The sequence below is a fragment of the Oncorhynchus masou genome, chromosome 30 (genome assembly GCF_036934945.1).
Source record: "Oncorhynchus masou masou isolate Uvic2021 chromosome 30, UVic_Omas_1.1, whole genome shotgun sequence".
Classification (NCBI taxonomy): Eukaryota; Metazoa; Chordata; class Actinopteri; order Salmoniformes; family Salmonidae; genus Oncorhynchus; species Oncorhynchus masou.
In genome coordinates this window covers 38,657,516-38,672,584 of record NC_088241.1, presented here as the reverse complement: position 1 = coordinate 38,672,584, position 15,069 = coordinate 38,657,516, and the positions used below count along the sequence as shown (strand labels likewise).

Here is a 15,069-nt window from a genome sequence, read left to right as displayed (position 1 = left end):
TGCCATTTTGGATACAACCTCTTCCCCACTGTGTATTGTATGGAGAGTTAGAGTGTGGATGAGTATCTGGGGCAGTTCTCCTGACAAAGCAGAGGAGACCTTCTCCGTGTGAAAGGTGTATAGCTAGGGGTTAAGTGTAGATGGTGGAACTGTCCATTTTTTTCACATAATTTTTTTGAACCACCACCTTGTAAAGTGAAGTAGTTAAATATCACTGATTCAGTGAAGTCAGAATGATACTCAGTCTGTCCCAAATTGCACCCTATTCCACATAGTGCACTACTTTTGACCAGGGCCAATAAGGGTAAAGCAGGGTGCTTATTGAGAATCTACACTAACCGTGTGTGTGTGTGTCGTCTCTTGACCTGGGTTCAAATAGAAGATTGTGGGAGCTGTACTGTTAGATTTCAGTGCAGCCTTTGATATTAGTGACCGTAACCTGTTGTTGAAAAAACATATGTATTGTGGTTTTTCAACCTCTGCCATATCACAGATTCAGAGTTATCTATCTAATATAACTCAAAGGGTTTTCTTTAATGGAAGCTTCTCTAATGTCAAACATGTAAAGTGTGGTGTACCACAGGGCAGCTCTCTAGGCCCTCTACTCTTTTCTATTTTTACCAATGACCTGCCACTGGCATTAAACAGAGCATGTGTGTCCATGTATGCTGATGATTCAACCATATATACGCAACAGCAACCACAGCTAATGAAGTCACTGAAATCTTTAACAAAGAGTTGCATTCTGTTTTGGAATTGGTGGCCAGTAATAAACTGGTCCTGAACATCTCTAAAACTAAGAGCATTGTATTTGGTACAAGTCATTCCTTAAATCTAGACCTCAGCTGAATCTGGTAATGAATGGTGTGGCTGTTGAACAAACAAATGGAGGAGACTAAATTACTTGGCGTTATCTTATATTGTAACTGTCATGGTCAAAACATATAGATTAAATGGTTGTAAAGATGGGGAGAGGTCTGGCCATAATAAAGAGATGCTCTGCTTTTTTGACACCACACTCCAAAAAGCAAGTTATGTAGGCTTTAGTTTTGTCTAATCTTGATTATTGTCCAGTCGTGTGGTCCAGTGCTGCAAGAAAAGACCTAGTTAAGCTGCAGCTGACCCAGATCAGAGAGGCACATTCTGCTCTTTATTGTAATCAGAGTGCTGATATAAATATTATGCAAGTCATTCTCTCTTTGCTAAGAGTTGAGGAGAGACTGACTGCATCACTTCTTCTTTTATAAGAAACATTAATGTGTTGAAAATGCCAAATTGTTTGCATAGTCAACTTACACACAGCTCTGACACACACACTTATCCCACCAGACATGCCACCAGGGGTCTTTTCACAGTCCCCAAATCCAGAACAAATTCAGGAAAGCATACAGTTTTATATAGAGCCCTTATATAGAGTCCTAATTGCTCAAATAAACAGCAAACTTTGTTTAAAAAAAACTGATGAAGCAACACCTCACATCACAATTTCTCCCCCCTATTTGACCTAGATAGTTTGTGTGTATGTATTGATATGTAGGCTACGTGTGCATTTAAAAAAATGTTTTAGTTCTGTCCTTGAGCTGTTCTTGTCTATTGATGTTCTGTATTTTGTAATTCTGTATTATGTCATGTTTTGTGTGGACCCCAGTAAGAGTAGCTGCTGCTTTTGCAACAGCTAATGGGGATCCTAATAAAATACCAAATTACATTTTCACAAGTCAAAATCTAACTCTCATGTGTGGACTTGGAGTTTTACATTTAATAAATATTCACATGTGAAATTCAAATTTGCAGTTTTACACGTGAAACACATTCAAATGTTGGTGTATAGTTTCATGGTATAACATGTTGCATTTTTGCATCCCCATATTGTCACATTAACTTCACATAAGATCACATGATGACATGTGATCACATAAGATGACATGTGAAACGTGATCACATGCCAATGTATGTGTTTTTTTCCCATAAGGGTAGTGTTAAACATATTATTAAGTTGTGATATTTCAGCACCCGGAGGTAAAAGGATTAACTTTTTATCTTGAAAAGAAAGTGTTATTATAATGTTAGCGGGCGGTAGCCGTTTGTGTGGTGCGCATGCTGAGCTGTGTATGTGGCTGTGTGTGTACAGATTGGGGTTGTGATTGCATCAATAGGCTCAACAGGCTGGTATTTGCACTAAGAGACCAACAATGGTATTTGGCAATCTATTCCCTATGTAGTGCACTACTTTTGACCAAAGCCCTATGGGTCCATTTGGGATATGTCTGAAGCTCCCATAAGAACCACGAGCACCACTGATCAGGAGAGCTGGACATGATTACTGTTCTTCTTCTGATGACCAACCAACCGTGATTAAAGCTGTACCTAATAATATTGTTCCATCTCAGATAGCACCTTATTCCCTATATAGTGCACTACTTTTGAACAGGGCCTATAGGCACCCTATGCATTTGGGACGCAAATTGTGTAATCAGAAGACTATTGTGGGTCAAATAGCAGCCTGGTGAGCCTGTTGATGCTTGGTGCATTTGGGACGTACACTATACCATTCGTTTCAGGGGAGAGCCCAGAGAAACAGCATTATAATGACCATGTATACAGTGGTCCTTGACCTCTAATGGACCGGACCAGACCAGACCTGGGTAGAATTCAGTATCCAGAATACTTTCAAGTACTGTACTTGAGCTGTGCTTGATTGAGTTAGCATGCTACTATAACGCCACTAATCAAATAGTCCCAATAAATGTAAATGTCATGCTAAATCAAGCCCAAAAACCTAAATTACTATAAAGTATATTCTAACACAGGGGTGGGCAATTCCAGTCCTTGGGGGCCTGATTGGTGTCACAGTTTTGCCCCAGCCCCAGCTAACACACCTGACTCCAATAATCACCTAATCATGTTCTTCAGTTCATAATGCAATTTGATTAATTAGCTGTGTTTGCTAGGGATGGAGAAAAAGTGTACCACCAATAACATACAATTACATATAGAACATGAGCATGGTGCATTCGATGCCAGAATTATGGATTTGATTCTTGCTAGGGCCAACCATGTGTAAAATGTATGCACACATGACTGTACGTTGCATTGGATAAAAGCGTCTGCTTAATGGCATATACAGTATTACTATTTTAGTATTATTATTATATTATAGGATATCTGGCTCCTAAGCTGTCTTGACTCCTAACCTCTGACCTGTGACCACCACAGCTCCACTCAGACATGGACCTCGGGGACGGCTCCATCAAGTACATCCTGTCAGGCGATGGTGCGGGCACCACCTTCACCATTGACGACAGTACAGGCGACATCCATGCTATCAAGAGGCTGGACCGTGAGGTGCAGGCCCAGTACCTTCTGCGAGCCCAGGCCTGGAACAGACAAACAGACCGACCCCTGGAGCCTGAGTCTGAGTTTATCGTCAAAATCCAGGACATCAATGATAATGAACCTAAGTTCCTGGAAGGGCCCTACCAGGCCACCATACCTGAGATGTCAATCATCGGTGAGTCAAGGGAGATTGTGGTGGTCAGAGACAAAGCCATGATTCCCCATTCTTCTCCGAAAGTGTGTACTTGCACTCTGTCTCGCATCAATTTTAAAATAGTAGAAAACTCCCTCAAGCCAATGATTACACCCATTAAAAAAAAATCCATGACAGGAAGTATGCAAATGCACACTTTGGAAGAACTGTGGACAATTGGGACGTAGCCATAGGGTGCATCCAAAACGGCACCCGATTCCCTACATAGTGCACAACTTTTGACCAGGGCCATTTCAGACCAAACTGGAGAGTGTGTAGCGTAACTGGATATTGTGCTGCTGCTTCTGAACTTTCCATTCATCCATTCATTCAGTTAGCAAACTGTTTAAAATTCTCTCTATAAAAGTTGTTGTGGTTAATCACAGCAGTGTATTTATGTAGTGTATGATGGTAAGGAGATGAGGATGTTTCAGTTTGTGAACATAATAGCATAGGTATTGATGGCTCTGCAATATCATCATTATGCCATCAAAATGATGTCTCTGCTTACACACTGCACTAGTGGGATACAATATTTATAAATCCACCAGTGAGTGCAGGTACAGACACAGTTGCCTTTATAGCCTATACCATTTGCCAACATTGAAGTTTTATGTAGATGGACAGGCCATTTTTTAAACAGGCCTTGTTGAAATAACCATACAAATGGATTGAGTCATTCCAATTGTGTGGAAATAACATTGCTCACCATGTCACTCTCTTCTTCTCCTCCCTCCCTCCTCCCTTTCCTAGGCACTGAGGTGATTCGGATGACAGCCACAGATGCAGATGACCCTACGTATGGTAACAGTGCCAGGGTGGTCTACAGCATCCTACAGGGACAGCCATACTTCTCTGTAGAGCCTAAGACTGGTATGTGAGCACAGGGGAAGTTTGAAAAAATAATAATTGGACCTACATTAACAATAGCAATTTCAACATTTGTGTTTTAGTTATATTAGTAGATTGTCATGTTTTGGCAAAGAGCTGAGGCACTTACATTTGGTCCTCCCAGAAGTACACACATACAGGCTGAGTGTAAAACAACAGATTTTAAATGTATCAACTTGGTTAAGAATGCCCTCTTGTGGCTGCCAATGGTAACAACTGGCAAATCAATGAAGACACCTGTGCATCCCAAATGGCACCCTATTTCCTCCATAGTGCACTTAGGGCTCTGGTCCAAAAGGGGGCCATTTGGGTTACTGTCCAAGACACATCCCTAATCTGCCTGACGACTGCTCTGCTGACCCTCCCAATCACACTGTTTCTGATTGTGACCTCTTGTTCCTCTTGTCCCCCCCACTCTCCCATGTTTCTCTCTGTCCCCCAGGTGTGGTGCGTGTGTCTCTGGCGGGCATGGACCGCGAGGTCAGGGAGAACTACTCTGTCATCATCCAGGCGAAGGACATGGGAGGCCAGCTAGGGGGTCTGGCCGGAACCACAGTGGTTAACATCACCCTCAGTGACGTCAATGATAACCCACCCATGTTTGATCAGAGTAAGATCCAGAGACTCCTCTCCTCATGTGCCGTATTTATTTATTTTAATTCCCTTCAATTTATGCTCAAGACTGTTGACTTCCTTGTCTTCATTCTTGTTAACCCTCTCCTCCTTCCCTCTTACATTTTAGTCATTTAGCAGATGCTCTTATCCAGAGCGACTTACAGTAGTGAGTGCATACATTTTAATTAATTTTTCGTACTCTCCTCTTGCTCTTTCTTTCCTTCCCCCACCTCTTGCTCTTTCTCTCCTGACCTCTCATCTTCCTCTTATGTCCTCTTATCTTCCTCTCTTTTCCTCTTGTCTTGCTCTTTCTCTCCAGCCCTCTCATCCACTTCATCCACAATGTATCTCCTCGCTTGTCCATCTCCTTCAGATTCTGCTCTCTCTCTCCTCCCGCATCCTAATTTTCTTTGGCCACCAGTCAGTCACCAGCACATTAACCCTTCCCCTCTCTGTCATTACTTTTTATTTCATCATCATCCATCCAGTCCCCCAGCCTCTCGCTGATCTCCTTCTCTCCAACCAACCCAACCCTCTCCTCTCTTTCTCCCTCTCCCTCAATTTATTAAGGGCTTTATTTGCATGGGAAACATGTTTACATTGACAAAGAAAGTGAAGTAGATAATAAACAAAAGTGAAATTAACAATAAAAATTATCAGTAAACATTACACTCACGAAAGTTCCAAAAGAATAAAGACATTTCAAATGTCACAATGTGTGCAAATAGTTCAAGTACAAAAGGGAAGATAAAGAAACATAGATATGGGTTGTATTTACAATGTTCTTCACTGGTTGCCCTTTTCTTGTGGCAAAAGGTCACACATCTTGCTGCTGTGATGGCACACCGTGGTATTTCACCCAATAGATATGTGAGATTATCGAAAAAAAAATATATATATATTCTTTGTGAGTCTGTGTATTTTGAGGGAAATATGTGTCTCTAAAATGGTCAGACATTTGGCAGGAGGTTAAGAAGTCCACTTAATTTTGTGGGCAGTGTGCACATAGCCTATCTTCTCTTGAGAGCCAGGTCTGCCTACGGCGGCCTTTCTCAATAGCAAGGCTATGCTCACTGACTCTGTGCATCGTCAAAGCTTTTCTTAAGTTTGGGTCAGGCACAGTGGTCAGGTATTCTGCCACTATGTACTCTCTGTTCATGGCCAAATAGAATTCTAGTTTGCTCTGTTTGTTTGTTAATTCTTTCCAATGTGTCAAGTAAGTTTCTCTATCCTTTCCCGGCAACCAGTCCGACCCATGCTGTCTCTTTGATTGGCCCCATTCCTGCTCTCCTCATTAACATCCTCATCAGGTCATCTGTCTATCCCTCTCTCAATCTCTTATCTGGCTATCCTCGGCAGCAAGACATCCCCTAGCTGTCTGCCTGACTGGTGGTCTCGTCTCCTCCTTGGAACCCCACCGCCACCCCTTATTTCTCTCTCTTCCCTTTTGTCCCCCTTCCCTCTCTTCTCTCTAATTAGTGCCATCACTTGAGTGAGACTATAATATATTGTGAGATGCTATGGGGGCTCTTGTCTGACAACCATAATGTGTGACTGCTTCAGTTCGGACAGTAAGGAGCACCTCAAATTGGGAACCACTTTCAAAAGAGATTAAATTGTTTAAATAAAATTCTTGTTGACCCATATGACAAGACACCCCAATTTACGAACCGGATCTGTCTGAACCAATTTGAGCTCCATAGTCTACATGCTCTAGGTTCAGGTCCTCTTAATGTCTTGGTGTAATTTAAGAGGTTTGGTGCCCTCTAGAGGAAGAATGGCCAAACACGTTCTTAAACTGCTTTATTGACTAAAACTTGATTTGTCACTGTCTACCTTTTGCTGACATAGTACCCAAACTGACACACAACAATAGATATTCACCAAACAATTCCCTCAAAAGCACAGTTGTTATGGATATTCACCCAGGTTTCAGGGCTAAAAACATTAGAACATCAACCAGCAAACATGAGTATAAATGAAACAACCCAATGTTTCGTTATGGACATTTAAGGTCACACAGATCTGTGGTTGAATTGGACACCACCTCAAAATAAAACATCTGTTTTTCTAATTATTACATTTATTTGGAATGTGAATTAATTTCTAAATATGGGGAGGATGGAAGACATAAGAGCTGACCAAATATCCGTTGAAATGATTTGAACCTGGATTAACCTGTCGTTCGTTCTCTCTCTTTCACATTTCCTCCCTTCTTCACCTTCTCAGAGCTGTACCAGATGAGTGTCCCAGAGTCGGCTCCGGTGTCATCTGTTGTGGGTCGTATCCGGGCAAAGGACCGTGACATTGGCATCAATGCAGAGATGAGGTACAGCATCATCGACGGAGACGGGAGGGACACCTTCGACATCAACACAGACCCAACCAACCTGTTTGGCATCATCACCATCAAAAAGGTACAGAGGGTAGACATCAATGAAAGGTCATGACAAGCTTCCAGGGCCACTGGCAGGAGTCGACACAGCAGTTATGAGTCACATTGACCTTAATTTAGTCCAGAGAACAGGTTTAGAATCATTATTTGATTGATAAACAGCTGATTTTCTCTGAATGGATTCTTTCTCAACATACCTGTAAACCTCTGCTTGTTTAGTGAATGTGTCTTGGGGCCTGATTCAGACTTAAGTCTACATCTTAAATCTTTACTTGAGTATTTATATGATTGATACCTACCTATGATACACCATATCTACTAACGCTGTCAGCATATCTCTCTCATCTAGCCTCTGAACTTTGAGACCAAGGCGAGCTACACGCTGAAGATAGAAGGAGCCAACACACACATTGACCACCGTTTTCCGGATAAGGGCCCGTTCAGCCATGTCACCATCGTTCACGTCAGCGTAGAGGATGTGGACGAGCCCCCAGAGTTCAGCTCGGCTGCCTACTACATAGCGGTCCCTGAGGACACAGAGATCAGCACAATGTTTATGACGGTCTCCGCTAGAGACCCCGATGCTGCCAACACCTCCATCAGGTGAGGATGGGCTTAAAACCACAGCAAAATAACACCCAATATGTTCTGATTAACCAACACTGTCCATGTAATGCAATCATGTGGCCAGATGGGGGCAGTATGATATTGGAGTCTACAGGCTGTGTTCAAAAGCCATTGAGCTGATGTGACAGCTCTGAGTGATAGATTCAGTAGGCTATGTGATTTCATTTAATTGGATGAGGATGGTGGTAATGATGATGACCTGTCGAGGACCCTAATCAGTCAAAGCTTACTGCCATGGTTTTAGGGAACTTTCCCATTATTTTCAATGTGTTTACCTCACTCTCAGAGCAGAGGTTGGGTTGGAGGGGAGCTGTGCACCCCTAATGTTACCCTATTCCCTGTATACTGCATTACTTTTGACCAGAGCCTTATGGGCCCAAATAGGCTGCCATTTGAGACACAGCATCCTCACTCTCCAGACCGTACCTCTAATTGATTAAACGTTCAGCCTGCTGCACAGACCCTATGGACGCTCTACTCTAGAGCATCTGGTTAAATTGTACTTCGGAGCAGTATTTTAAATTTCTAAATGGTTAAATATATTATTATATAAAAAAAAAATCTGTGTTAGCTTTATTTACTGTCATCCTAAATTAAGATATTTAATTATTTTGCCATATCTAATTAATGTATACTACACAACTGTCCATGATGTGGACAGTACAGTGTGTGTTACTACATTACCAATCTCACATTTTTGACCCCCGTTGAAATGGTGGGAATTACACATCCTTTTTTTATTTCACATTGGTGATGTTTAGTGTAAAAGTTCAACACGTTGACATAAGAACAATTGCTTAAAATAGAGCAATATCTTGAGTTTTGTACCGTTGAGTTTGTCAAACACAGCTATCATTTATTTTTTATCTATCATATCAGCTATCGTCATTCTTGGCGGTCTCTATAAAAGGCACCAGCCATACACCAATACAACGGATTTGAAAGTCAAACTATCACTTCAAAGTACTTTTTCCTCTCATGGCTGAATACCAGGAAGTTTGAAAAGACAGGCTGAATGGTCGGGGAGCATATATTCAAGTGCTCGCCTTGACTGACAGCTCTTTGAAATGCCTTTGTCATGAAAGTTGGAGTGAGCAGTGTTGCAATGAAATCAACAGTGACATTTCTAGTGTTGATTAAGTTGTTAAATTAACAGCCATTGGTATAAAATAACTATTATAACCAGTAAACCAAAACGACACCCATCATTATCATATTTCCCAGCATAATCTATTGCAGTTTGATATTCAGAATTGGTCGTTTTAATATCTATGTTATTGCATGTCGATTGATTAATTAATATTATGCTTATGTAAATAACATACATTTTTGTAAGCTAATTCAATCTGTTATATGGACTTATTGCACCCCTTACTGAAATAGTTGTGCCAATTTATATGCTTAAGGTAGACTCATACCTTAGTCTTCCCAACTTGGCAATCATTTTGAATGCAGGTTGTGGGTGAATAAAAATTCAACATTTTTTTGGGATAGTCCCACTCTTGCTGGATTCCAATAGGAATTACACATAATTGTGTGACTTGCAGTCTGTATTTTGCCTGTAAATCATGAGATTCAGGCCACTTTATTATGGTAAACCTAGGCCCTCAAAATAAGGCCTTATGTGTTCCATTGTGTTGTATTGTTGAAGATTAAAATGGTAATGATAACATTCACTTAGGAGCTCACTTGGTGAAAGGCATGGGACTGAACATAGATGAATGCAACAACCATGTCTTTGTCACTGACAAGTACAGTCATGGGTTGTAACAATTCACATGACAAGCAAGGCACTCTTGGAAATATGCAAATAAGGCTTTACACTAAACAGTGTGTTAATTTAACACTGAAAATTGTGGACCTGTACAGAAACTGGAACCGTTTTAAATGTAACACTTTCACTGTTGATTTAAAACTGGAAAATTTGCTTCAAAGGTATTAGTGAATACCGTAACAGTGAGTTAGTGTAACATTTTAATGCCACTGGTGCTGGAAATGATCGGTGTTAAAAGGGTAACACTTTGAAAAGGGTAAATTCAACACTTTCTGGTGATCCTCATAAACACTTCAAAAGTGTGTAATTGACACCCACAATATGCCTCTAATAGTTCTCATCTAACCAACCTCTGAATCAGAGAGGTGCGGGGGGCTGCCTTAATTGACATCCACATCTTCGGTGCCCAGGGAACAGAGGGTTAGGGAACAGTTAGCCTTACTCAGGGGCAGAACAACAGATCTTTAGAGAGGGAGAGAGAGAAGAGGTCTCTATGCACAGAAAACATACGTGGTCTTTCAGGTCTTTCTAATGTAGGAAACCTGGATAAACTTTAGACCCATAAAGTGACTCAGACAGAGGTGGCTGGTGAGATGAGCTATAGGAGGACAGACACATTTTTATGGCCTTTAATGGAATTAATAGAACGGCATAGCAGCCATTACAATGAGCCCGTCCTCCTATAGCTCCGTCCACCAGCCTCCTCTGGTCTCAGAGTAGGATCAGACCCCCCTGTCCTTGTAACGTTATTCATTTTTATATAAAAGGCTAAACTGATCCTAGATGAGCACTCCTTCTTTGAGAAACTATGAATATGGGCTTAAACTGTGTCCTGAAGTAGTGCTCCCCTCTCCATTCAGCTGGCTTCTTCTTCTCTTTCTGTCTGTCTACTCATTGTTGCGTGGAGTTCTCTGAGGAGCGCTTTTGGAAAGAGATGTTTTGCCAGGAGATGAGTCAGACTGTGCAGCACAGCCAATCCCAGCGCAGGCACACACCCACCCCAGCTGTGCTGCAGGCCTGTGTGTCTCTAGCTTAATTTGGCAGAGATATCTCTGATTAGACCTTATCACAACTGGGACGGTTTGAGGGAGTTTGTCATACCTCCAACCTTTGCCACAACACCTTATCATGCTAACACATACGTGTATTAATCCGCTGCACACACACACACACACACACACACACACACACACACACACACACACACACACACACACACACACACACACTAAGCTCAGAAATAGATAAAGATCTGTACATAAATACCAGATGAGTGTTACTCAACATTGGTTACCCTTGTTTCCCTCGGTCACCAGGTATTCCATAGAGAGGAACACTGACCTGGGGAAATACTTCTACATTGACATCACTTCCGGGGCATTGATGACAGTGCTTCCTTTGGACAGAGAGGAGTTCTCCTGGCATAACATCACCGTCCTGGCCATGGAGATGAGTAAGTCCAAAAAAAGTGCACTGCATAGTGAACATGGTGCCATTTGGGATGAAGCGACATACACATACAGTACATACACACCTCTGGTTTGTTTTGAATGACATTACCATATTATGTTGTGTGACCATTTAAAATAAGACCTCTACACAGCTGGTGTTCAGAACCCAGGAGAGTCACCTTCAGTCCTTTTGTTTTGTTTGTGTTTATTTGGAACGCACATTAACGAGGGAAATTTCTTTTAATTAATTACTTAATTGAATAAACTACACCTCAATGTTGTATCTTTCCCATTATGGCGTCTGTGAGTGCACACGCAGCGCCATTGAGGACATCTCCATTTTGAACTAGTCAATTTTCTTTTTCTACTACTTCTATCAGTTGGTAAACAAACTGAAGTTGTGCATGCTGCCACCTGGAGTGTGATATTTGAACAAGTATAAAGTCTAGGTTACTGCCATCTGCAATTTTGGAATGTTTGCTCACAAGGATAATTCATTGGCTGATCCCTCCTCATGACCTGGATGGAATTATGTGATTTTTCCTTAACCCATAGTAAGTCCCACCCAGTTGACTACTTAAAAGTGGTGGAAGTCCTCAATAGCGCTGCCCATGCTAAAACTGGCTTTTGGGCACCATAGTTCTCTATACATCTCTATGATAGAGAACAATGGGTGAGGGAGAAAGAAAAATTTGACAAAATTAGAGAGAAGAGGAATGGGAACGAGTGCCTTCTGAGTCTACAGCAAGCGTGCTGGGAGGGCTGCGTTGTACCGAGTAAGGCCACCGTGTGAGATGGAGAGAGGGATCATTTTTACTGGGGTCTACACACACACACACACACACAAACACACTGAGAGGCAGCACAGAACCATTTACCCTTAGCCAGCCAGTGCCAAAGTCAAACTATTGAGTGATTGATTGTTTGATGAAACCGGAGAAAGTAGTTACTGCCTGCTAATGGCATTTCCCTTGCCAATTACAAAGCTGATTAAGGCATGCAAATGGCCATTGGTATAATGGAGAATAACTGAATTGTAATCTTATTCTGAGCAACCGAATGTGCCCCAGGCCCAGTGTACTGTAAGTGGAGGCATGATAAAGAAAGAGGAAAGAAGGCAGTTGACTGCTCAGCAAGATTCGCTGCAGTGTTCATTTTGCAAGTCTTTTTTATTTCTTATTTAGTCGAGTCTTAGTCTTTTTGACTAAAATATCATGAAATCATATGTCATTAGAATAATGTTAAAGTGCCATTTTAGTCACCTAAATGCACTTTGACATTTGTATTGCCTCATTAACCTATAGTAAACATAAATCCCTGCCATTTGCACTAATATATATAGACTTGTCCTACCAACATATCATAAAATCCTATTCTCTTCCCAACAGCAGAAATAGGACAAACATATATAAGAATTGTTATATATATATATATATATATCGTGTGGCAAACCTCTTCAAGGTTAGGAGCGTTTGTCACAAACTAATTGGTAAACTGTCACCAAATCACCCAAGAATGAGAGTTCTTTCGAACAGGACAGTACCTGTGTGCTTGTTTCTCCGTCCTGGTCCACCCAGGCCGTAGGCGAGGTCAAGGATAGCAGGGTTCGGTACACGAATCGGGTTCTCGGTAGGTCCAGGTCCAAACGCCAACAGGTAAGTCCAAAACAGTCCAACTCATACACGGTAAATCCAGCCAATCTCTATTGTCTCTTTCTCTATTGTTCATAGATCCTTCCAGCACTCTTCTTCTCTTCCTGGTTTTTCTTGACCCTTTATCTGTGGGTTGGCTCCACCTTCTGAGGGTTCCCCTTGCTTCTGGGACTTGTAGTTTTGGTGGTCGGCCATTTTGTGATCTGTAGTTCTGACAGGGGTGGCCATTTTAGTGATTGGGCAGAGCCCGTTTATTAGTTCTGCTCTCACATATCTGCCATTTACCACTCGACCCCCTTCTTTGCCACAATATATATATATATATATATATATATATATATATATATATATATATATATATATATATATTCTTATTAAATACTTTTTTCTTTACATAGTTGAATGTGCTGACAACAAAATCACACAAAAATTATCAATGGAAATCAAATTTATCAACCCATGGAGGTCTGGATTTGGAGTGACACTCAAAATTAAAGTGGAAAACCACACTATAGGCTGACCCAACTTTGATGTAATGTCCTTAAAACAAGTCAAAATGAGGCTCAGTAGTGTGTGTGGCCTCCACGTGCCTGTATGACATCCCTACAACGCCTGGGCATGCTCCATCTCCCTACAACGCCTGGGCATGCTCCATCTCCTGAGGGATCTCCTCCCAGACCTGGACTAAAGCATCCGCCAACTCCTGGACAGTCTGTGGTGCAACGTGGCGTTGGAGCGAGACATGATGTCCCAGATGTGCTCAATTGGATTCAGGTCTGGGGAACGGGCGGGCCAGTCAATAGCATCAATGCCTTCCTCTTGCAGGAACTGCTGACACACTCCAGCCACATGAGGTCTAGCATTGTCTTGCATTAGGAGGAACTCAAGGCCAACCGCACCAGCATATGGTCTCACAAGGGGTCTGAGGATCTCATCTCGGTACCTAATGGCATTCAGTCTACCTCTGCGAGCACATGGAGGGCTGTGCGGCCCCCCAAAGAAATACCACCCCACACCATGACTGACCCACCACCAAACCGGTCATGCTGGAGGATGTTGCAGGCAGCAGAACGTTCTCCACGGCATCTCCAGACTCCAGTGTGAACCTGCTTTCCTCTGTGAAGAGCACAGGGCGCCAGTGGCGAATTTGCCAATCTTGGTGTTCTCTGGCAAATGAAAAACGTGCTGCACGGTGTTGGACTTTAAGCACAACCCCCACTTGTGGACGTCGGGCCCTCGTACCACCCTCATGGATTCTGTTTCTGACCGTTTGAGCAGACGCATGCACATTTGTGGCCTGCTGGAGGTCATTTGGCAGGGCTCTGTCAGTGCTCCTCCTGCTCCTCCTTGCACAAAGGCGGAAGTAGTTGTCCTGCTGCTGGGTTGTTGCCCTCCTACGGCCTGCTCCACATCTCCTGATGTACTGGCCTGTCTCCTGGTAGCGCCTCCATGCTCTGGACACTACGCTGACAGACACAGCAAACCTTCTTGCCACAGCTCACATTGATGTGCCATCGTGGATGAGCTGCACTACCTGAGCCACTTGTGTGGGTTGTAGACTCTGTTGCATGCTACCACTAGAGTGAAAGCACCACCAGCATTCAAAAATGACCAAAACATCAGCCAGGAAGCATAGAAACTGAGAAGTGGTCTGTGGTTACCACCTGCAGAACCACTCCTTTATTGGGGGTGTCTTGCTGATTGCCTATAACTTCCACCTGTTGTCTATTCCATTCTCACAACAGCGTGTGACATTTGTCAATCAGTGTTGCTTCCTAAGTGGACACAGTTTGATTTCACAGAAGTGTGATTGACTTGGAGTTACATTGTGTTGTTTAAGTGTTCCCTTTATTTTTTGGAGCAGTGTATATATATATATATATATATATAGTTAACCTTTATTTAACTAGGCAAGTCAGTTAAGAACAAATTCTTAATCACAATGACAGCCTCCCCCAGATAAACCCGGACGACGCAGGGCCAATTGTGCGCCGCCCTATGGGACTCCCAATCACGGCCGAATGTGATACAGCCTGGATTCGAACCAGGGACTCTAGTGATGCATCTTGCACTGAAACGCAGTGCCTTAGACTGCTGTACCACTCGGGAGGGTAGAATATACTATAAATACTACT

General features: G+C 42.4%; 1 protein-coding gene across 1 annotated transcript in view; it reads left to right on the top strand.

The window, feature by feature from the left end:
- LOC135522616 (cadherin-20-like) overlaps positions 1-15,069 on the top strand; it is a 43,534-nt gene that overhangs the window by 12,295 nt on the left and 16,170 nt on the right. Inside the window, exons 3-8 of the mRNA XM_064949053.1 lie at positions 3,217-3,511; positions 4,283-4,402; positions 4,863-5,030; positions 7,265-7,452; positions 7,780-8,033; positions 11,148-11,284. Of these exons, the coding sequence (XP_064805125.1) occupies positions 3,217-3,511; positions 4,283-4,402; positions 4,863-5,030; positions 7,265-7,452; positions 7,780-8,033; positions 11,148-11,284 (1,162 nt within the window). The remainder of the gene's footprint in view (positions 1-3,216; positions 3,512-4,282; positions 4,403-4,862; positions 5,031-7,264; positions 7,453-7,779; positions 8,034-11,147; positions 11,285-15,069) is intronic.